Source organism: Arvicola amphibius, chromosome 8, assembly GCF_903992535.2.
Source record: "Arvicola amphibius chromosome 8, mArvAmp1.2, whole genome shotgun sequence".
In the NCBI taxonomy this organism is placed as follows: domain Eukaryota; kingdom Metazoa; phylum Chordata; class Mammalia; order Rodentia; family Cricetidae; genus Arvicola; species Arvicola amphibius.
In genome coordinates this window covers 76,534,410-76,556,286 of record NC_052054.1, presented here as the reverse complement: position 1 = coordinate 76,556,286, position 21,877 = coordinate 76,534,410, and the positions used below count along the sequence as shown (strand labels likewise).

General features: G+C 46.6%; 1 protein-coding gene and 1 long non-coding RNA gene across 3 annotated transcripts; one reads left to right on the top strand and one right to left on the bottom strand.

Moving 5' to 3' along the window:
* Positions 1–1,229: 1,229 nt before the first annotated feature.
* Positions 1,230–20,653, top strand: LOC119820574. Its single transcript, XR_005286517.1, has 3 exons — positions 1,230–1,362; positions 8,541–8,654; positions 13,834–20,653. It is a non-coding gene; the product is annotated as an uncharacterized LOC119820574 (long non-coding RNA).
* On the bottom strand, positions 8,981–15,807 carry LOC119820573 (cytochrome P450 2A3). Of its 2 annotated transcripts, none has more exons than XM_038339047.1 (9): positions 15,596–15,807; positions 15,169–15,331; positions 14,378–14,527; positions 13,981–14,141; positions 12,802–12,978; positions 11,499–11,640; positions 10,907–11,094; positions 10,178–10,319; positions 8,981–9,383 (listed from the first exon to the last, which is right to left on the bottom strand). In XM_038339047.1, the coding sequence occupies exons 1-9, from the start codon at positions 15,773–15,775 to the stop codon at positions 9,202–9,204; spliced, it is 1,485 nt and encodes a 494-aa protein (XP_038194975.1). In that variant the 5' UTR covers positions 15,776–15,807; the 3' UTR covers positions 8,981–9,201. The 2 variants fall into 2 exon arrangements, with proteins under 2 accessions (XP_038194975.1, XP_038194976.1); XM_038339048.1 differs by having other exon boundaries at positions 12,880–12,978.
* Positions 20,654–21,877: the final 1,224 nt, after the last annotated feature.

Sequence of the window (21,877 nt, the reverse complement as noted above, 5' to 3'; positions counted from 1 at the left end):
CCTCTGAGAAAAGTCCTTGAGTATGAGAGCCTGAGGCCAGATTATGGACTGACCTCTGGAGCTATGTCTATGCCTAGCATTTGAGAATGCTAGAGAGCCTGGGAATTCTGAAGTTCCAGGGGTGTGCTTTATACCCACTAAGTAGCATCCCTCTAGCAGTGTGACTGATACTTAGGAAGTCTTGAAGGCAGAGCGACAGGTCCTCCACCGTGACCAATCTCAGAGCTGAGATTGCTTTCCATGCTCCCAGTGCACTGGAACATACTTCCTAGCTAACCCCAGTCACCAGGAGTTAGCTGTTGATGTGGGAGAGTCTTCTGTTTGTGTTGATTTCATTCATTAATAAAGAAACTGCCTTGGCCAGCCCTTAGGTGGGTGGAGTAGACAGAACAGGAAGAAGGAAGTGAGGTAGATGGCTCAGTCAGATGCCACGCCTCTCCTAAGTTAGCCTCTCCTAAGTTAATAAATCGCCATGCCTCACCTCTCTAGGGCAGACTGCCGTGCCTCTCCTCAGGGAGACAGACGCGATGAAGCCAGCCACCAGGTCAGACGTGCTGAATCTTTCCCGGTAAGACATCACTCCTGGTGTTACACAGATTATTAGATATGGGTTAATCAAGATGTGAGTAAGAGGCTGAAACTAAAGGCCAGGCAGTGTTTAAAAGAATACAGTTTGTGTGTTGTTATTTTGGGTAAAGCTAGCCGGTGGCTGGAAGCCCAGCGGTGGGAAGCCGGCCCACAGCTCCCCACTACAAGCTGTCTCAGGAGGAAGGGAACTTGCCCTGCTCACAGACTGCAAGGCTAGAAGTCACCACCTGCTATTCCAGAAAGCAAGCTACCAAGGTGAGGGTTTTGCAGGCTAGGGGAAGGGGTGGGGTGGAGGATGAGAGGTAGGGATGTGGGGGAGGGGTATAGGAGAACAACAGAGAAGGATCCATAAGTTTGACTGTCCCTCCCCGACCATGTGCATAACTGGTAGACTCAGCGTTTCAAGGGCCCAGGATGGAGTTGCTCAAATATCCCAACTTCTCTTTTTTTTGACCACTGAGATTGCCATTTTTTAAAATTACTTTTAGAAATATGTTTATTTTATTATTAATTAGAATCTTGACTTTATCTCAGTTTAAAGATCAGACTTTTTAAAAGTATCTTATTTTTTTTTTTACGTGTTTGGTTGTTTCGTCTGCATGTATGTCTGCCCACCACATGTGTACCTGGTGTGCACAGAGGTTAGAAGAAGGTGCTAGATCCCCTGGAATTGGAGTTCCATCATGTGGGTGCTGAGAATCAAATCCAGGTCCTGTACAAGAGTAAGAAGTGCTTTTAACCACTGAACTATCTCTACAGACCGAAGAAATATTTGTATGTTACTTTTTATTCCCTTTAAAATTTTTTTTTTTTTCTCATGGTTTATTTTTTTTTATATTTAAAAATTTCCGTCTCCTTCCCTCCTCCTCCCCCCTCCCTCCCCTCCTTCTCCCCTTTCTCTCCCCTCCTTCTCCCCCTTCCCTCCCCTCCCCTCCACCCATACCTCCCCTCCCTCCCTCTCAAGGCCAAGGAGCCATCAGGGTTCCCCACTCTATGCTAAGACCAAGGTCCTCCCAACTCCCCCCAGGTCCAGGAAGGTGATCGACCAAGCTGAGAAGGCTCCCACAGAGCCCGTCCATGAAGAAGAATCAGAGCCCAGAGCCATTGTCCTTTGCTTCTCAGTCAGCCCCCGCTGTTGGCCACACTCAGAGAGACGGGTTTGGTCGCATGATCCATCAGTCCCATTCCAACTGGAGTTGGTGATCTCCCATTAGTTCTGTCCCACCGTCTCCATGAGTGAACGCACCCCTCTCGTTCCTGACTTTCTCCCTCATGTTCTCGCTCCTTCTGCTCCTCATCGGGACCTTGGGAGCTCAGTCCAGTGCTCCAATGTGGGGCTCAGTCACCTTCCCCATCTGTCGCCAGCTGGAGGTTCCCTCACGGTCCTGACTTTCTTTCTCATGTTCTCTCTCCTTCTGCTCCTCATCAGGACCTTGGGAGCTCAGTCCGGTGCTCCAAGGTGGGGCTCTGTCATTTTCTTCATCTATCGTCAGGTGGAGGTTCTATGGTGATATGCAAGAAATTCATCAGTATGGCTATAGGAACTGGCCTTTTCAGGCTCCCTCTCCTCAGCTGCCCAAGGAACCAACTGGGGGCGTCTCCCTGTAAACCTGGGAACCCCTCTAGGGTCAAGTCTCTTGACAACCCTCAGGTAGCTCCTTAAATTCAGATATATGCTTCCCTGCTCTCATATCCACCCTTCCTATATCCCAAGCACCCCAGTCCTCCGAGCTCCCCCCGCTCTCCCCTTCACACTTTTCTCTCCCCATCTTCCCTTGGCCCAGTCTTGCCCAACCCTCAAGTTCCCAATTTTGCCTGGCGATCGTGTCTACTTCCAATATCCAGGAGGATTACTATATCTTTTTTGGGAGTTCACCTTCTTATTATCTTCTCAAGGATCCCAAACTTATAGGCTCGATGTCCTATAATCATGGCTAGAAACCGAATATGAGTGAGTACATCCCATGTTCATCTTTATGGGTCTGGGTTACCTCACTCAGAATAGTGTTTTCTATTTCCATCCATTTGCCTGCAAAATTCAAGATGTCATTGTTTTTTACTGCTGAGTAGTATTCTAGCATGTATATATTCCACAGTTTCTTCATCCATTCTTCCACTGAAGGGCATCTAGGCTGTCTCCAGGATCTGGCTATTACAAATAATGCTGCTATGAACATAGATGAGCATATGCTTTTGTTGTATGATTGGGCATCTCTTGGGTAGATTCCCAATAGTGGAATTGCTGGGTCCTGGGGTAGGTTGATCCCGAATTTCCTGAGAAACCGCCACACTGCTTTCCAAAGTGGTTGCACAAGTTTGCATTCCCACCAGCAATGGATGAGTGTGCCCCTTACCCCACAACCTCTCCAGCAAAGGTTATTATTGGTGTTTTGGATTTTAGCCAATCTGACAGGTGTGAGATGATATCTCAAAGTTGTTTTGATTTGCATTTCCCTGATAGCTAGGGAGGTTGAGCATGACCTTAAGTGTCTTTTGGCCATTCGAACTTCTTCTGTTGAGAATTCTCTGTTCAGTTCATCGCCCCATTTTTTAATTGGGTTAATTGGCATTTTACCGTCTAGTCTCTTGAGTTCCTTATATATTTTAGAGATCAGACCTTTGTCAGTTGCAGGGTTGGTGAAGATCTTTTCCCAGTCAGTAGGCTGCCTTTGTGTCTTAGTGACAATGTCCTTTGCTTTACAGAAGCTGCTCAACTTCAGGAGGTCCCATTTATTCAATGTTGCCCTTAAAGTCTGTGCAGCTGGGGTTATGCATAGGAAACGGTTCCCTGTGCCCATTTGTTGTAGAGTACTTCCCACTTTCTCCTCTATCAATCTCAATGTGTTCAAATTAATATTGAGGTCTTTAATCCATTTGGACTTGAGTTTTGTGCATGGTGATAGATATGGATCTACTTTCATTCTTCTACAGGTTGACATCCAGTTATGCCAGCACCATTTGTTGAAGATGCCCTCTTTTTTCCATTGTGTACTTTTGGCTCCTTTATCAAAAATCAGGTGTTCATAGGTTTGTGGTTTAAGATCCGGGTCTTCTATACGATTCCATTGGTCAACTTCTCTGTTCTTATGCCAATACCAAGCCGTTTTCAATACTGTAGCTCTGTAATAGAGTTTGAAGTCAGGGATGGTAATGCCTCCAGAAGTACCTTTATTGTATAAGATTTTTTTGGCTATCCTGGGTTTCTTGTTTTTCCATATAAAGTTGATTATTGTCTTCTCAATCTCTGTGAAGAATTTTAATGGGACCTTGATTGGGATTGCATTGACCCTTTAAAATTTTTATCTAATTTTTTTATTATTAGGAAATCTGTCATTTTCTTTTGTTTTCTTTTTGTTGATTTCTAATTTTTTGATCTATTGTCTTCTTCTTCATAATGTTCTCCCCCAGTCTCTTTGATTTTATTTATTTAACATTGCTTTCTATGTCTCTATTGTCCCTGCTTCCTTCATTTCAATGAGTTACCATTCCCCTGCTTAACCTGAATATTTGTAGGGGCACAGCACATTCTATGGTAGTTTTTCCATTTTCAGGCTTGTGCTCATTGATGATGTACTCATCGTGGCTGTAATGAATTTTGCATGGCTCTTCTGTTTGTTTTTCAAAACAGGGTTCCTCTGTGTAGCCCTGGCCGTCCTGGAACTCACTCTGTAGACTAGGCTGGCCTCAAGTTTACAGAGATCCCCTGCCTCTGCCTCCTGAGTGCTGGGATTAAAGGCGTGTGACACCGCCTGACTCATGCAAGGCTCTTGCTGCTGCTGCTGCTGCTGCTGCTGCTGCTGCTGCTGCTATGAATGTTCTGGGAACTGAGTCTTTAGGGTAGTCGTTCTGTAAGAATATTCCCAAATGGACCCAAAAGACAGATATAAACCAATAAATGTGTAGATTGCAGCACAGATACACAAGAAATATGAAAAAGCAAGGCAGCAGGACTCTTCCAGAGAAATGATTCTCAACTGCTGAATTCTAAGACCCTGGAACGGATCCTGAGACCGAGCACAGGGTCTAGCTGTTGACCTGCTTAGCTTTTGTCCACTTTGCCTCTTTCTTCCTAAGAGCCTGGAAGAGAGTCCAGGATGGGCATTAGGGAACAGAGAACCTCTACAGCTCATGTGGAGGCCAGGGAGGGGTGGGAGTCTAGAGCGATGTTTCAGTAGGACTTTTGCTTGAACTGGACATTGTATCTTAGGATCAAAGCTGTCAGAAGGACCTGCGAAGCCTCGAAAATAGTAACAGCAGCCACTAATATGGCACAAAGGGCCTAAATATCCAAGGTTTCTAACGTACAGATTCTCTATGGATTACTGCCCAGACCCTTAAGGAAGTTTGCAAGGTTCATATGTTTGTTACATCATATCTCTGAGTCTAATTTTTTTTATTCTTTTATATATTCAATCCTGAATGAAGTTGCTACTCCCTTCCCCTCTCCTCCCTTCCTCTCCCCTCCCCTCCATTTCTTTTCCCTTCCTTCCCCTCCCCTCTCCTCCAACCTCCCTTCTATCCTTTCCCTCAGATCCATGCCCCCTCCATTTTCCCTCAGAAAAGAACAGGCCTCCCAGGGGACATTAACCAAACTCAGCATAATATGCTACATTAAGACCAGGCACACACCATCACATCAAGACTGGATGAGGCAACCCAGTAGTTAAAGGGTTCCACATGTAGGCAAAAGAGTCAGCAACTGCCCCACTCTCACTATTAGGTGTTCACAAGAACACCAAACTATTCAGCCATAATGTATATTCAGGGGAACTAGGTGAGAGCCCTATAGGCTCCCTGATCTCTGTGAGCCCCCATGAGTCCCTATCAATTGATTTTGTGGGCTGTGTTCTCTAGGTGTCCTTGACCCCTCTGGTTCTTCTGATCCTTCCTCTTATTCTTGTTCTTGATGGATGTTTCTCATTTGATGTGTGTGTGTGTGTGTGTGTGTGTGTGTGTGTGTGTGTGTATGCACGTGCGTGCATGAGGACAAACGTTTGAGAGAGAAGAGGGTCATGACATGCAGCCAGAACCCAAACTTTCTAGGCCAGCTATTCTTCATCACCCTTTCTTTACCCAGTATCGAAACATTTGCCTCAAAACAGGAAGGGCAGCAGGGAGGGCAGCAAGACAACACACCCAGCTGGTACCAGGAGTAGTTGCTATGCTATAACGAACCTGGGACCTCTCTCCTGCATTTTCTCTGTACTATTGATGTGATGACCCGGGAGCCTGATAAGATATGTGAACAACTGGTGGCCATTACGTAAGAGGAAGAAGTACTTAGATGGGTGGCCTCATCCTCAGGCCCACACTGTGGTGGTCCCTGAGTTGCCTTGGACAGTCTACGCTTTTGTCCTAACTCCTCTTTCCTTATTGAGCCCTTTCTGCTTCTGTCCTTAGTGTCTTTGCTCAGAGCAATGACTTCATATCATATCTTATGCTGAATATGGCCTTTATCCTTTGAGAGAATTCCAGAGTGAGGTCACATGGACAGCAGGCATGCAGCTGTACAGATCCCAGAGACTTGTGAAAAGGCAGCCTTATCCCCCAGGGAACTCTCTGCCTTGTATTGAGGACAATATTTGGTCTTTCATCTAGATCTAAGCCTTAGGAAATGCTTGGGCTGTCTGCTGCCATCTTCTTAATGAATACCAACTCTTCTTTTCCCAGAAGCCATCAGTTGCCAATATCTCCTCAGTCTTACTACTGAATTGTTAGATGGTGTATATTAACTACCCATAGTTTCTGGCTTTATAAAGACTATTCATTTTAAGTATATTATGCATTTGACTGTATTTATCCCTCATTAACCTTGTTTCTTTTTCCTCCTCCTCGCCACCTCTAGTCTCCTTTGGTCTTCAGAGTCTCTCTCTCTTCACTTGTGTATTATACAACCTTCCTTTTTCTCTTACTGTCTGTCCATCAACACGAAAAGTTCCCTTAGCTGCAATGAGTCATGGAAGATAAGAAGGGAGCTCCTCCTTCCACCCCTGGAGAACAAAAACAAAAACAACTCTCTGCTTTCTTTACTTCCCAAATGAGAGGCCTTGATGACACAAACTGAGCATGTGGCATGATTCAGAACAGCTCAGAGCAGAGCAAAGAAGCGCTGCACTGTGGTCCAGAGCTCTTTGGTGTCCCATGAACTGAACCGTGGCCTTCTTCATACCTGATCTTAGGGGACAAGTATGGTTACTTCCCACAGAAACTGAAGCCATTGACCACACTACTTCCCCCAGGCAATGATGCTTATGAAGACACTTGGCAGGTTTGTGGCCAATCACTTCCCTCATAACTGTCTTTTTTGGGACCATTTGGAGCCCTGTCTGCAGGATGCAGAATTGTTACTTGTCAGTAAGCCCTGCCCCCACTCCCCCTGCTGCCCTGTCTCCCAGAGTAGTTTAGTCCTTAATGACAGACCTCAAGGGAGCTCCTGAACACACCACTCTGTGAGACAATGATTTGTTTCTTCCCTAAAGCTAGCTTGTTATGCCAGAAAAATCACTTTCAGAGCAAACTCCCGTGCAGGATTTAAAGGCTATGAGAACTATGGCTCCGTCCTGAAGTTATGGCCATCAGTCCGTGCTCAGCTGGGGGCCTGCAGTCTCTAGGGTACTTTGAGCTCCTGGCACCCCTGCTGGGTACCCTGGTTGGAGGGGAGATTTCTTTTTGTTTGCTGAGTCACCTCCTTGCTTCTCCTTTCCCCCACCTTGCTAAGTTTTTCATCTCCTCTTTATGGTTTTGGACTATGGTTTCTTCTTTGGTGTTGTGGCTGTGAGGGTTTGGAGGGAGGAAAGGGGAGGTGGAAATGATGTTAGAATATGATAATCTTGAAAAATAAAGGAAATAATTTATAAAATTTAAAAAAAGAAAAAAAGTCTCAGTGTGATGAATCTTTCTGACCCATGGGAAATTTTAAAAAGAACATTTATGAATCTGAGCTTTCTTTAAAAGCCATTCCATGAATTTACCTACACCTTCTGCTATGGCTCATTCTGCAAATTTGTTCATATTTATTTTTGTTCCGTTATTTAAGTGTTTTATGATTTACCATATATTTTATTTCTCTGAACCACTGTTATATAAGTCTGCATTTTTTGCATGTTTTTGTTGGTGTGACTTAGCCATTGCTTAATTGATACATGTATCAAAACAACAATTGTACTCCATTCACGTGTGTATCTTTAAAAGACTTATTTTTAAATCCTTTCTATTTGTGTGCGTCTCTGTGTGTGAATGTGTGTAAACCTCCAGTGCCCATGGAATCTAGAAGGAGAAGTTGAATCCCCGGGAGCTATAGATACAGGTGGCTTTGAGCTGCTAGACATGGGTGCAGGGAACCCAATTCAAGTCCTCTGCAAGAGCAGCCTCTGCTTACAGCCACTAAGATGTCTTCAGCCTCTAATACGTGTAATTTATATTTTTCAATGAAAAAAAAATAACAAGCATATTTCTTAATTTTCCTATCCTTGTGGTTTTTGTGGTTTAACTTTGCTATTGATTTCTGGCTACATTTCACCTTGTTCATCAGAGCTACTCTGGTTACCCTAATATTTGCAAAGTGATTGAAGATTCTGTACCCTAACAAATGGCTTATCACAAAGAATGTTCCAGGCTTGCTTCAGCAGGATGTGGATGGATACAGTACACATTGCCTATGTATACTGGCTCATGACTTCATGAGTTCTAACGTCTTTCCTAACATTACAGGGTTTATTGGTTTCTTCCTCTCTCCCTTTCAGACAAAGACTTGCTAGCCACTGTCCCTTCCCCTGAAGGTGTGTCTCATTGCTAAAATTGATCTAACCCCTTTCTCCTCTGTATGTGCATACATTTTTGTATGTGCATATAGGTGTATGTGTGCACGCGTGTAGAGCCTAGAGGACAGCACTGCGTGTCTTCTCCAGTCTCTCTCTACTTTGTTGGTTTTTTTTTTTTTGTTTTTGAGACAGGATCTCTGCTTAAATTAAGAGTTCATGATCTAGTTGGACTGGACTGTCTTCAACCCCTCTCAGCATTAAGGTGACAAGCATGTGCCAGTTCCTCAAAAGAAGATCAAAGTGTGGGTGAGTTGATGGTGAAACCACATTGGGGGCCCATCTGAAGCTCCGAGATATCTCTGGGTAGGATGATGTGGCAACAGATTGAGCTCCTGTTTTCTCTGATGTGTGGTGCTATTTGAAAGTCTGCCCAAGGCCAGTGCACACAGATATTCATCCAAGTATTACTGAGCTCTTGGAATCGGTGAGACTTCAGTAATCTTAGACTAAGGAAACATTATAAGGTTAAGAACATGCCTCGCTAATAAAACGGACATGAATTCTCTCCCCTTCCCATGCATTTGTGAGTGTTATGATCACAAGACTCTTGAGCATAAACTTGACAAAAATACTTACTCTATAAATAATGTCTACTTTTATTGTTATTGTTATTACTATTCACAACATAGTATCAATTTCCCCTTTCTCCCGCTCTACCTTTGAAATGGCAGTCTGTCTTCAGCAAGTCTATCATGTCCTCTCTTTCTCCTGTCCCTCTGATCTCTTCTAAGTCCCAACCCCCCACTAGCCTGGTCTCCATCCTTCCCTTTACCCTTATCCAGCGCTGGCTGGCTCAACGGGACAAGAAACTCATGGTGTAGTTTGGTGGGATTGTGGCAAAGCCCACGAGTCTAGGGGACACATCGATATCCTGGGGTGCCTGTGGGGACCTGAAGCGGAAATTCTGCAGGATGTTTGTGAGGAAGAGAAAGAGCTCCATTCTAGCCAGTCCTTCCCCGAAGCAGTACCGTTTTCCTAAAGAGAAGAGACAGGAAGGGTGAAGCCAGTTTTTAATGTCATCCTTATAGCAAATCCCTGACTGTATTCTCCGTGGGAGGACAGGCTGAGACCTTTAAAGAAGGCTCTAATCTCCGAGCCTCGGTTTTCCTTGTACTTGTGATGAGTTGATCCTCACCAGGCTGTAATAATAAGAAATGTAGGTTGCCTTCCCTACAGAGGCACTCTCCAGTATGGCTGCCATGTAGCTACATCCTTCCTTCCTTCCCTCCTTCCTTTTTCTCTCCCTCCCTCCCTCCCTCCCTCCCTCCCTCCCTCCCTCCCTCCCTCCCTCCCTCCTTCCCTCTCTCCTTCTCTCCCTCCCTCCCTTCCTTCCATCTTTTCTTTTTCTTCTTTTTGATATTTTGAGACAGGGACTCTCTGTCTAACAGCCCTGGCTGTCTTAGAACTCACTCTGTAGACAAGGCTGCCCTTGAACTCACTAAGATCCCCCAGTCTCTGCCTCTGTCTGTCTCCAGAGTGCTGGGATTAAAGGTGAGTGCCACCACAGGCAGCTGCCACATCTTTCTGAGAACTGGTTGTGTGACCTGAGAGAGACCTCTGATTTAGTTTGAGACTTCATTTCACCTAATCTATCACTACAGCTTGACCATCACTTCTCCAGGATTCAGATACATAGGCTTGTAAAATATGGGAGTTGCAGCCAATTGGCTGAGGGTTTGATCCAAGAGAATCTTCCAAGATGGAGAGATACAGAGGAGTTGTCTCTGTTGGTGTGAGCAGTGGCCTGGCACTAGACAGTGCCCTCTTACCTATGGAAAAGGGTACAAATGCATCACTCTTCTTAAATTGTCCCTTGTCATCCAAGAAGTGATTTGGGTTGAAGTCTTTGGGGTTGGAGAAGAACTTCGGGTCCCTCAGAACAGAGCCCAGCATAGGAAACACCTCAGTGCCCTGTGGAGGAGGAAGGTTTGATTGATAAGATAGATTTGGATGAGTGTCCTGTTGGTTCATAGGGGTGAGAGGGGTGAGATGAAGATAATATATGTGCATTGAGGGGACTTTGAGGGAGAGGTTTTGAGGAATGTGAGGTCATCATCCTAGAGAGAGGAGATGTGGGGCTCTTGTTTTAGGACACAGGATGAATGGTTGACATGGGGTCTGTGTTCTGTGGTGGGAGTTGAAGGATATGCACTTCATGTCTCTCAAGTCAACAATTGAAGGGTATTGGATTTATGTACCCCTAAACAGGATACATGGCAGACATGTATCTGTCTCTGACTGGAGTTCTAGGTTAATTGAGTTTACGTCTTGAGATTTGTGATTGAGAGGCATGAAGATGAAACTCCTAGGTCAGAAAGTCTGGGGAGGGAAAACCCAAGATATAGGAGACTCTAGGTCAGAAAAGCTGGAGGGGTGTGGTGGCAGAGAGATCCTGTCACTGAGAGAGTGAGAGAGGGCTCGGTGGTTTCTAATGAAGAGGAGAGCCTGCAGGGCCATGAAGAAGGCTGGAGATTACTATAGGTTGGGTGAGTTAGAACCTTGGGAATGAGGAAGTCCCGGAACTTGGTGTCCTTGGTGACCCTGCGAGCCAGGCCCATGGGGATCATGTCGCCAAATCTCTGGATCTCATGGATGACAGCCTCTGTGTAGGGCATCTTCAAGCGGTCCTCATATTTGGGCTGCCGGTTCTTGCCAATCACCCTGTCGATCTCCTCTTGGACTTTGGCTGAGAAGAAGAGGCATGTGTTTAAGAGTCCAAGAACCTCACCCTAAGGATGATAGTGCACAAGTGTAGAACTGGACGGAGGCCATGAAGCAGTGTATGACATTGTCAATCATTTTTGGTACATGCGAGTCATAGGCATTGTTGGAGGAGGTTCATGTTAACTGGGTCATACCAGAATTATGTGAGAATTGTGAGGAAGGAGATTTAGGCAGCGTCCTGGGACAGGGAAGTGGGTCCTTTGAGGTTTAGTCGAGCAACACACCAGTTGATTCAACAACTAGAGGCTGGTGCCCACCAGCTTCTCTCTGTCTTTGCAGAGAAGGGAGTAGCTATCTGAGAGTCTAGTTTCTTGAGAGAAGTTGGGAATAATGTGGAAGATCAGAGAAGCATGTTTTGACCCTTACCCTCCACATCTGGGTGCTTCATGAGCAACAGAAAGCCATAGCGAAGGGTGGTGCTGACAGTCTCTGTACCGGCAAAGAAGAGGTTCAGTGTCGTCAGCACTAAGTTCTTCATATAGAACTCTGTATTGGGGTTCTTCTTCTCCTGCAGGGAGGAAAGTGTTCAAGTCCAACCCACTCTGTATGCTCTTGGCTCCCTTCTGTTTTATCCCCTTTCCCTGCCCTAATTCACTTCTCTTTGACCCAGACCTAAGGAGAGAAGGGGCATTCTGGCTATGCCAGCTTCTGTCCAAGTTCCAGACCTTTGGAAGTGATCTAGTACCCTAATCCAGAGCTCTTCTGTCATTCAGGACTTAGTAGATTGTCTGATCTTTAATGACCAATGTAGTTGTCAGTTTTTATTTAATGTGCATTGGTTTTTTACCAAGTGTGTTAGGTCCCCTGTAACTGGAGTTACAGACAGTTGTGAGCTGTCATGTGGGTGCTGGGAATTGAACTCAGGTCATCTGGAAGAGCAATCAGTGCTCATAACCACTGAGCCACTTCTCCAGCCCTCAGACAATGAGTTTTAGGCAACAGGATCTTATTTCTTAATTATAATCTTTAATATTCCCTAAAGGAATTCCACCTCTCAGTCCTTTGCCCTTCAGAGTACATGAAGTTTCATCTTGGTCAGACACCACACACTGATAATCTCAGCCTCCAGAAAGCAGACCCAGGTGGACCGCCACAGGTTTGAGGCTAGCCTGGCCTACACAGCAAATTTCAGGCCAATCAGTCTACATAGAAAGATGTCTCAAAACCAACAATAGCAAAATCTCTATACCTGTTCTGAACAGGTAGAAGAAGATCCCAATAAAGCTCAGGTCACACAGATGTAAACAGCCATGAGGACAGGCAAAGGCAAATGGCGTGTTAGCTGAAAGCACCATCCTGAGTCAGTGAGATAGGATGCATGGCTTTCTTGCTCTGATATCAGAAGGTCACCTATATTCACAGGGCTGCAGTCTCCTCATTTGTAGAATGGGAGGCGAAACAAAACCTCGCTCAAGAGTTATGGGTACTAAACACATGAATTAAACTAAGCCTTTAAAACAGTGCCCGGAACATGGCAGCCTTGTGCGCTGGCTGCTCTCTCAGGCTGTACACCCTCCTGAGAACAGGGGGTAGTGGACGGAACAGTGATGTTGAATGAGGATTATAGCCAGGGCACCCATGAGTGGTCCTCAACTCCCTCGTCCCTGTCCCTGATTTCACCCTTCTTGACTTTGAACCTCTCATCATGCTCCCTGGCTTCTGGGTTTACCTCCTGCATGCGGATGAGGAAGGAGTCAATGAAGTCCCTTGGGGAATTGGGATCCAGGGTACTCTGGTTCTGTTCAACCTTCTTGGTTATGAAATCTTCCAGCCCCTGCAGTTCCTTAAAGGCCTGTTGCTGTGGCCCTGGCAGGTGCTTCATCACTGAAGAGAACATCTCGTAGAGCTGGTGGTGGGAAGGGGATGAGAAACCAAGGCAGCTGTCACTAGACAAAACCCAATAAATGTGGCATCTGTCTTAGGATGAGGGGTGTGTGCTCACATCACCTGTCCAGGAGTTTAGGCACCAGGTGGAGCTGTGTGGCAACAGAATTCTTATAGTTTAAGTGTGAGGGCTATTGTCCAAGGTTTAAGTGAGGTAGATTTGGGAACACATGCAGGTTTGGGGTGTTCAGGTGAGACTGGGGTGAGAAGCATCCAATCGTTGGGTAGGAGTCACCTATATAGATGTTTAGGTGGTTGGGCAGGAGTCACCTATGTAGATGTTTAGGTGGTTGGGCAGGAGTCACCTATGTAGATGTTTAGGTGGTTGGCTCAGTACACAATATATGCTTGTCCAAAAAAATTAAAAATAGACATTTTAAAGTAGTGGGGGATATTCTCATGTTCACCTGCATTGCTATTCAAACAGCTGCACGGAGGACCCCCACTTAGATGCGTGGGTGAGCTGTGCTGGAGGACCCTTAACTGGGGTGTTTGAGGGATAGTCTGTGCAGAAATTTTGCTTAGCGATCCATGGCTGAGTAAAGAGCACTCATCTGTATAGTTCAGTGGACTGGCTCTGTACATTTTGCAGATGGCGCATGATTTGAGTGATCAGGATTTTGCAGCATCAGGCACTCGGGAACTGAAGGGGGCTAGTGCATTCAGCAGGGCTCCCTGTAGCAACCTTGGTTAGAGAGTAAAATGAATTATCATAGTAATGTCGGCCCTGCTGAGATACTGTTCCCCCTCTCTCCTCATCAACCCCCCCCAGTGTATTTGCGCCCCTGAATGTGTGTACTGCTGGCTCTGATTTCAGGCGCAGCGGTAGAGACTCTGTATTGACATCCGTTCAGGCGCAATTGCCGGGCTGCTTTGAAGGTATCTGCTGGAAGGAGGCTGGCAGTTTTTGGAACGAGCTGGCAGCTGTGGTGTGGGAGTGGTAGGACAAGGTGAAACAGGTTACCTGCCCAGTGGAGGTAGCTGTGAACTGGAAGCTTCCCAGCATCATTCTCAGCAGTGACAGGAACTCTTTGTCCTCATAGTCAAAGCGGTCCCCGAAAACGATGGAGCTAATGACGTTGGAAACTGTTCTGCTCAGGTAGAAGGTAGGGTCAATGAGAGCACCTGTAGGTAAGGAGGAGAACGGAGAGCGAGACACTGGAGCTAGGAAAAGGGCTTCCACCGGAAGAGAATTCAAAATGAGCACTGGCTGTCTGGCTGAGTCCGCCAACTCCTCCAAAACCGGACAGCGGGACCAGGACGCTCTTCCCTAGCTTAGTTCCCATCCTAGATCTTGGTACTGTTTTTCCAAGGGTGTCTTCCCCTTGGTCAGTCCTGAGAACTTGCGGAGCTCTGCTTACCGTTTGTCTTCCGGAATGTCTCCAGGAGAAAGCCCGCCTCCTCTTGGATGCGCTCCTCAATGCCACGCTTACCCACACCGAAGTCTCGCAGTGTGGCGATGGAGAAGCGCCGCAGCTGCTTAGCGCGCTCCCCGCTGCTGAAGGCAACGCCTGGAAAGGAGAGTGAGAGGCGGGAGAGGTCAGAGAAGAGGGATGTGGCTGACTACTTACCACCCTTGCTCTGTTCCCCAAGAGCGAGTTAGAGAACAGAAGAAAGAGGGAGACAGAGGAGGACAGATGCCAGAGGCGCAGAGACAGAGGGACAGGGCAGAGGCTAGAGAAGGGAGACTGTGGAGATTTGGGGGTGGATACAGTTGTGAAAGATTTATAATTGAACTAGGGAAGAGAGGGAAATAAGGAGAGAGGGACAAAGAGAGTCTGGGAAAAGGCGAGATTGCAGCTTGGATACTGGGTTGGGAACAGAGTTCTGTGATGCTCTGACAGTGGAAGAAGACAGCAGTGGAGAAGAGAGAGAATCACAGAAGCTAAGAGCAATGGGGTAGAGGGGAGCCTGTTAGAGGCACAGGATTTAGATAGAGAAATCTCAAGGTGCAAGAGGAGGTGTGGGTGGCGTGTGTGAGGCAGGGGTCAGGAGACACAGGCGGAGAGAGACAGGAAGATTAGGATGCAATGGGTCCTAGAACTGGCCCAGCAGGAGGCAGCGATGTGGACAAAAGAGTCCCTGAGAAGGCGGGAAACTGATGCCTTCCAATTGTTCCCTGCCACATTCCCCTGCATCTTGTCCCCCTCACCATAGCCTTTGAAGAGCCAGTCAAAGGTGGCTTGTTCGCCACGCCCACTGAATTCCTCAGCTTGGTCCACCAGAGCCTCCTTGACTGCTTCCTGTCCACATAGTACCACAATTCGGCGAGGCCCCAGGTAGATGGTGAACACGGGACCGTAGCGTTCGCTGATCTGATAGAGGAGGATGAGCAAAGTAAGAGGAAAGAGGTCAGAACTTGGTGACAGGTCTGGGATTCATTTCTCTGGAGTTCTAACAGCTACCAGATGGGATGCCCCAAGATGTGGTCTCACATGCCTATGAGTTGGTTGCTGACTCTTCACAATTCTACCAGCCTAAAATTACACCCCCTAGGGTCAATACCCTACCACAAAGCCTCTATCAAAACTGGGCATCCCTATGTGCCCCATTCTACCCTTCACACTGCCCAGTGGCACCTTCATGAGGGAGTTGTACATCTGCTCTGTGTTCAGCTGAAGGTAGTTTCCGATGAAGGGCAGTGGGGTGGGTCCTGGAGGCAGCTTCCCTGAAAATTTCCTCTGCTTCCAGACAGACATGAAGACCAGGACAATAAGGAAGGCCAGCACAGTCACCAGGAGCAGTCCCGAGGCCAGCATGGTGGCGATGAGGGTGACAGACAGCTGGTGAAGGCTGCAGTAGTTTGCTTTTATACATCCTGAGGTAGAAGGTGGCCTTTGGCCTTGATTATGCAACTGTCTCATTTCACCTCCAGACTACCACCCCCCATCACGCAACTAGCTTGAGACAAGGTCAACAACTGAGGAGGAAGAGGAGGGCCCATGAGGGATTAACAGGGAGTGGACTGAATTTATGACATCTGAGGAGGAAGTACTCTAAGACTATGCGTTACAGAGGAAAGGGACAGTAGACAGAAGCCAGAACTGAATCCTTCATGACATTTGTATTGGAGACCCTTCTGAGCTCTGGGTGTGGGTTCTCATTGGCTTGAAACAGAATGTACAGCTATGAGTTTGGAAGTTCATTTTCTTCCTTGTCTGAGACAAGTTCTCACTATGTAATCCTGACTGGCCTGAAGCTCAATATGTAGATCACAGAAATCTACCTGCCTCTGCCTCCAAAGTGCTGGATTATAGGCCTGCACCACTACCCCCAACTCCAGGAGCCCAATGAAAAGAGTCCTGGATTTAAGAAAGGGGAGACTTCAGGGCTATGGGTTGTGGATCTTGAGGCAAGAATGGCTTTGGATAAGGGAGAAGCATATGGAAATTCCAGCAGGATCTTGGAATCAACACCTGTACCTGGGTATGGATCTACTTTGATTTTGACCCTAGGCTCTTTCTTGATACCCAGAACCATTAGGGAAATACCTGAGTCTAGGATAGGAACATAGGATCCGGGAAAGGTGGGGAAGACAGAAGCCCTATTTCAAAGGAAACTTGCACAGTACTAGAGACAATATCTGGGGGTCACAGTCATCAGAGGGTCTGTCTAGTTCTTGAGGAATGATTATAACAACCACCAAAATAGTAGAGAAGTTCTAATTTACAAAAGCACCCCCCCATTCCTATCCAGATCCTTAGGAAAGGCCACCAGGCTCACTGGCTCATGGCTGTTGTAATTTACAAAAGTTCCCTATTTTATATATGGATGCACTGAGAATAGGACACAGGGTAGCATGGGGGCCACATACGTAAAAACCCTGCAAACCAAAACCATCAAAATCTTCCTTAGCCTACAGTTCCTCTTTCTCTTTCTAGACTTCTTTTCCCAGCCAGTGGAAAGAGAACATGGAGCGGGTAATAACTGGGGTGTGTGGTCAGCGGACTGATGCCAGCATTGCCAGGGTTTGCTATTAGCTGGAGAGGGACTTAGGTAAGCATCCAGCATGGGGAACAGAAGAGGACCCTGGGATGCTAAGGGTAGCCACAGAGAAGGGAATAGTCCACAGTTCTCCCACACTGAAAATTGTTTAGAATAATTAGGGTAGTTACCTTTTGATAAATATGTACCTCAGGAAGATCATATGTATCCCATCTGTGGAATGTTAGCCACTATAGAGTTGTGGTGACCCCAACCTCACTGAGATTGCCAAGATCACGAAGGAGTTGTAATTCAACTTGCTTTTCTCTTCGTTGCCTGGCCCAGCTTATTCTGGGACAGGGTGGGTGCTGAGATTGGGATCTGCAGTGGACAAAAGACAAGACACCAGCAGTTGCTATGTCAGTATTAAGCAGATCCAGGAGGGAGGAGGATGGGGTTGGCATTGAGATTGTCCCCAGGAAGCACTAGGGCAGAAAGAACTTAGCACTAAACTTAGCAACAAGGGGATTTTAGTAGAATCAGTTCTTAGGCTAAGAGGGACCTTGAGAGTGGAGGTAAGCTGTCACTGAATTGCCTGAATTGAAGGCATAAGATCAGCATCATACAGTCTCTGGATTTGGTTCCAGCAGATTCTGACATAAACATGAGGTACTTGCTGAGACTGACCTCAGCTAGACCCTGGGAGGGACCTCTGGTGGACACTGGCAGGCTTTGATGGATGGACCATTCATGGTGGTGCCCTAGCCTAGCTTTTGACAGGTGGAGGTGGGTGAGGCTGGAACTCCCATGTCTGGCATGTTGCTCATCTCATTTTAGGCTGTTGGACTCTGAGACCTGTGGGAGAGAAACAAAGGGCAGAAGAAAGCTGTTTGTTGATTTTGGAGGAGAAAGAGGCGGGGAATGGGATTAGCCTAGGCTTGGCAGGTGGCAATCTCCCTTTTATCCTTATCACCAGCCTGCACCTGCACCAGCCCGAGCCTGGACCTCTTCCCCCCCACCCCCCCACCGCTGCTTCCACTTGAATAGGAGAAAGGGAGCAATTTGGAGAATTTGTTTCTCAGTGAGGGTGGCACCAGGAAGGACCCCAAGTGTTCAGGCAGGCTCCCATGTTCTGTACAGGGGGTGGAAGTGGGAGGGCCAGAATGGGAACTGAGCTTAAAGAGCTCAAGAGAGATCAAGTGTATTTGCTCTTAATGATTTTTGCGGGCCCATGAATGTTAGAGCAGAAACTAAAGTCACGTGGGAGAGACACTGGCACGCGAACGAGGGATGGGTGCCTACAGTCACCTGGAAGAGACATGTGCAAGTGGCAGTGCCTCAAGACAGGCTTCCAGAGTGAGTTAGTGGTGATGCAGAAAATCCCCTTTGATGGACCTCAGTTACCCTTTCTGGTTGAGTGATTAAGAGCAAGAGTAAGGCACAAAATGGAACCCTGTCTTGGGCAGATACCACCCTCCACCACCTCACAATCCAGTCAGTCTTCCCAAATTCCTCTCTGCTGTTGTGTGTCCGTTAAGAGCTGACTTCATTGACAACATGAGTTTTAGGGGTTCAAGGACTGAGTTTATGTACCTCTTGGTAGTAATGTATGAGTAAATATATAAAACTAACAAATATTAGCTGTTTTATCCAAGCGTTATCGCAGCTTATTAATCTATAAGAAAAAGGAGATGGATTGATGTTACTCTAAGCCTCAATCTGCCTTTTGCAATCTCTGGTTTTCATTGCAGCATAGAGGGTCCAGCACTGGAAGACCATTGTCAGGTGTTCTCCCCCAGAATTCTCTGTCCCACACATTCTAGCACTAGGAAAGTTAGCCAGCAAGGAGACAATTTCCTGGTCAGTTCAAGATTGACCTCTCTATGTCCTGCAGCCAAAGTTGGTGGTGTCTTCAGCAACAGGGTCCTAACATCTAGCTATGGGGGGAAGGCAGAAGGCAGAACTATAGCGATAGCCTGTCTTGTTTTGAGTGCCTCCAGGACCAGAAGAGGGTGTCTGAGAAACCTCCCTCCCCAATACTTCTATACTGAAGTCAAACATTACTGTCCTTCCACCCCTGAAGCTCTGAACAGGAAGTTTATCCTGGGGGGCTGGTGCTCTATTGGGCAATTTTTGAGCAAACATAGGTTATTATTAGATGTTCAGACTGTTCTGGATGGAGCTGGAGCCTGCCCAGGATTTTGCCTTGATGTCTGTCTTCTCTCCTCATCCCCAAGAGTCCTCTGTGTTTATGGATATCTTCATGTTATGATCATTTTGACTAGTAAATTATGACAGGTGCTTCTGCCCTGACAAGCTTTGTTTACACATTCTTCTGTGTGAATTATTTTGAGTACATGTTTGTGGTCTCTGTGGGAATGCATGTTGCAACATGATTGTATTAGTTACTATTCTGTTGCTGTGGTAAGACACCATGACCAAGACAAAGAGTTGAAATACTCCCATGGGACATGTGTGTCCTAGATCCCGAAGACTCTTTACTTCCCACTGAACATATTCAGAAATTCTCTCAAAGATTCGTTCCTGGGATATTGCCTCCAACACCTATAAGCCAGTCAATATTTTCAGTAGTCATTGAACTAGTGTTCACTGAACGGTGTCAGTTCTGTGCTGAGGGATACAGGGGTGTTCACAGGCCTTGGGCCCGGCTTCACTGAAGGCTTTTGACCAAGGATCCAGGAGACATTGGTCACCAGTGACAGGTTAGATGGATGGTGACATGGAGGGAAGCCACAGGGGATCGGACTGAATAGGGAAGAAATACTTGTCTGTAGGAAGCCAGAAATGGCAACGGACTCAACCTTGTGTGTTTACGGAAGACCACCAGAAGGAGCAGTTGGGATGTCTTATTGGGAGAGTAGACAAAGTTAGGAGATAGTGTTCCAGACAGAAGCAACAGCATTCACGAGGGACCTACATGCTTGGCTGAGTGAAATTAGAGATACGAGGATGTATTGATGCCAAGGCCTGGGCCACACGTGAAAGCCAGATCACATGGTGCTTTAGGTAATGTAGTGAGGGGCCTGGGGTTCATCTTGAAGCAACAGGGAGCCAAGGGGATGTCTAATGAGAGTAAAAAGATGGTCACATTCGTGTTTGAGGAAGATCCTTCAGTTTTCTGGGATGGGATAATAGTGGAGACTGTCAAGCGAGGGAGTGTGTGCTGCAGGCATCCCGATGTGAGTGTGGGGATGGAACCTGCCTGGAGAAAGGCCGAGGAGGGACAATTCACCATTACTTCGGTACATCCTGCCTATGTGGGTGATAGCTGGGAGTGTGTCATTTAGACTTGAAGGCACAGAACAAGGTCAGGTTGGAGGCAAGGCATGATGGGTTTAGCTTGGGACAGCCTGACAAACCAGACTAAGTCACTTCCAGGGATCTTGAAGCAGAGCAAACACAGAGGAATCAGTCTTAGATGGTCCTATTATTCTTTCTTATTACTTGTAATAACGGACCACGGAGGACTGAGGCTTGGGAAGGTGTTCCAAGGACAGCCCTGTGGGAAATGCTTCTTGGAGAATGGGTTCTCCAGGGAGGAGGGGAAAGACGAACTCTAGTAGACTCATTCCCATTCGAGCCGGGTCTCAGACATGAGGGGAGTGAAACAGAACAGAACGGGTGCTTGACGGTCACCCCTCCCCCACGCTGCCCCCACTCACTTTAATCTCATCTGTTAACTTCCTGTCTGCTCCTCACCCTCTGACCCAAAACTCTCAGGACAAAAAAAAAAAAAAAAAGCTCCTCCCAAATATACCTGAAACCTATAATCCTGTACAAAATGAGCCTTTCCATTATTATTGTTGTTGTTGTTGTTGTTGTTGTTGCTGCTGCTGCTGTTGTTGAGTGTGTATGTGTGCACATGTGGAGGACAGAGGTCAATGTGTCTTCTTCAATTACTCTCCACATTAAGACCTGAGATATTTTTTGCTGAACCCACAGCTCACCAACTCGGCTAGCCCGTGTGGCTAATGAGGCTCAGGGATCCTCCTGGATCCATCTCTCCCAACCCCAACACTGTGAGAGGAATAGAACAGAGTGGGGTGCAGGTGTGTGCTACCATGCCTCGCTTTTGATGTGGGGGCAGGGATCCCATGCTTACACAACGCACCCTTTACCAGCTGGGCTGTCTCCTCAGCATCTCTCCTTTTGTTTTCAATTGAGATGACATAACATAGGAACTAAATGTTCCTAGAGGAAAGTTCAGTGGCATTTGATACGTTCACCGTGTTATACAACCACTCCTTCTATCAAATATCAAACCGTTTCCCAATGAAGATCTTAAGGAAACCTAAGGTGGTGGCAGTTTACTTTGGGGTTTATCCTAATGAGAGTTGTGTCTGCACTGGCCTGTGTGTCTCTAAGTCCCATGCTTCTTGTAGCCCTGTCTGCTGTCTGAGGTTTCGTTTTATTGTTTAATTTTTTTTTATTTCTGTTTTTTTATGACACACCAGAAAATTTCCCTAAACACTTATGATTCTTATACCCATACCCTATTACCCTAAACCCCATAACTCCAGAACTAGGCAAGAACAAGTGTACCTCAATAAGAGAGACATTTCACCTTTTATTCCCTTTGCATTCCTTGGTTCATTAACCAACCGTGACTTGGCCAACCAGAGCACACCACCACCTACACCCCCAGGCTGATGGTAGCCAGGTGGCGAGTGAGCCTGGAGAACAAAAGGCTGTGGTCAGAGAAGAAAAATGTTTGCATTCCAGATTTCATGGTTATGACAAGGATTAGGGACAAGTGTGGGGAGTGTTGGCCGAAACCCTGTGCAAGGGAAAGAGAGTCCAGCTCCTTTCTGTCTGGTTGTTCATCCTTGGCCAGGAAAACCACAGGATATGTGGCGGAACGCATGCAGAGAGTGGTTTGATGAACACACAGCATGGAAACAGCCTGGAAGAATTGA

Excerpts from the sequence above, each read along its gene's own strand:
- LOC119820573 (XM_038339047.1), bottom strand. The coding sequence starts at position 15,775 with ATGCTGGCCTCGGGACTGCTCCTGGTGACTGTGCTGGCCTTCCTTATT. Across the intron at positions 14,142-14,377 it reads GACATTCCGGAAGACAAACG|GTGCTCTCATTGACCCTACC; the intron begins GTAAGCAGAGCT and ends CCTTACCTACAG. Across the intron at positions 12,979-13,980 it reads CAGCTACCTCCACTGGGCAG|CTCTACGAGATGTTCTCTTC; the intron begins GTAACCTGTTTC and ends TCCCACCACCAG.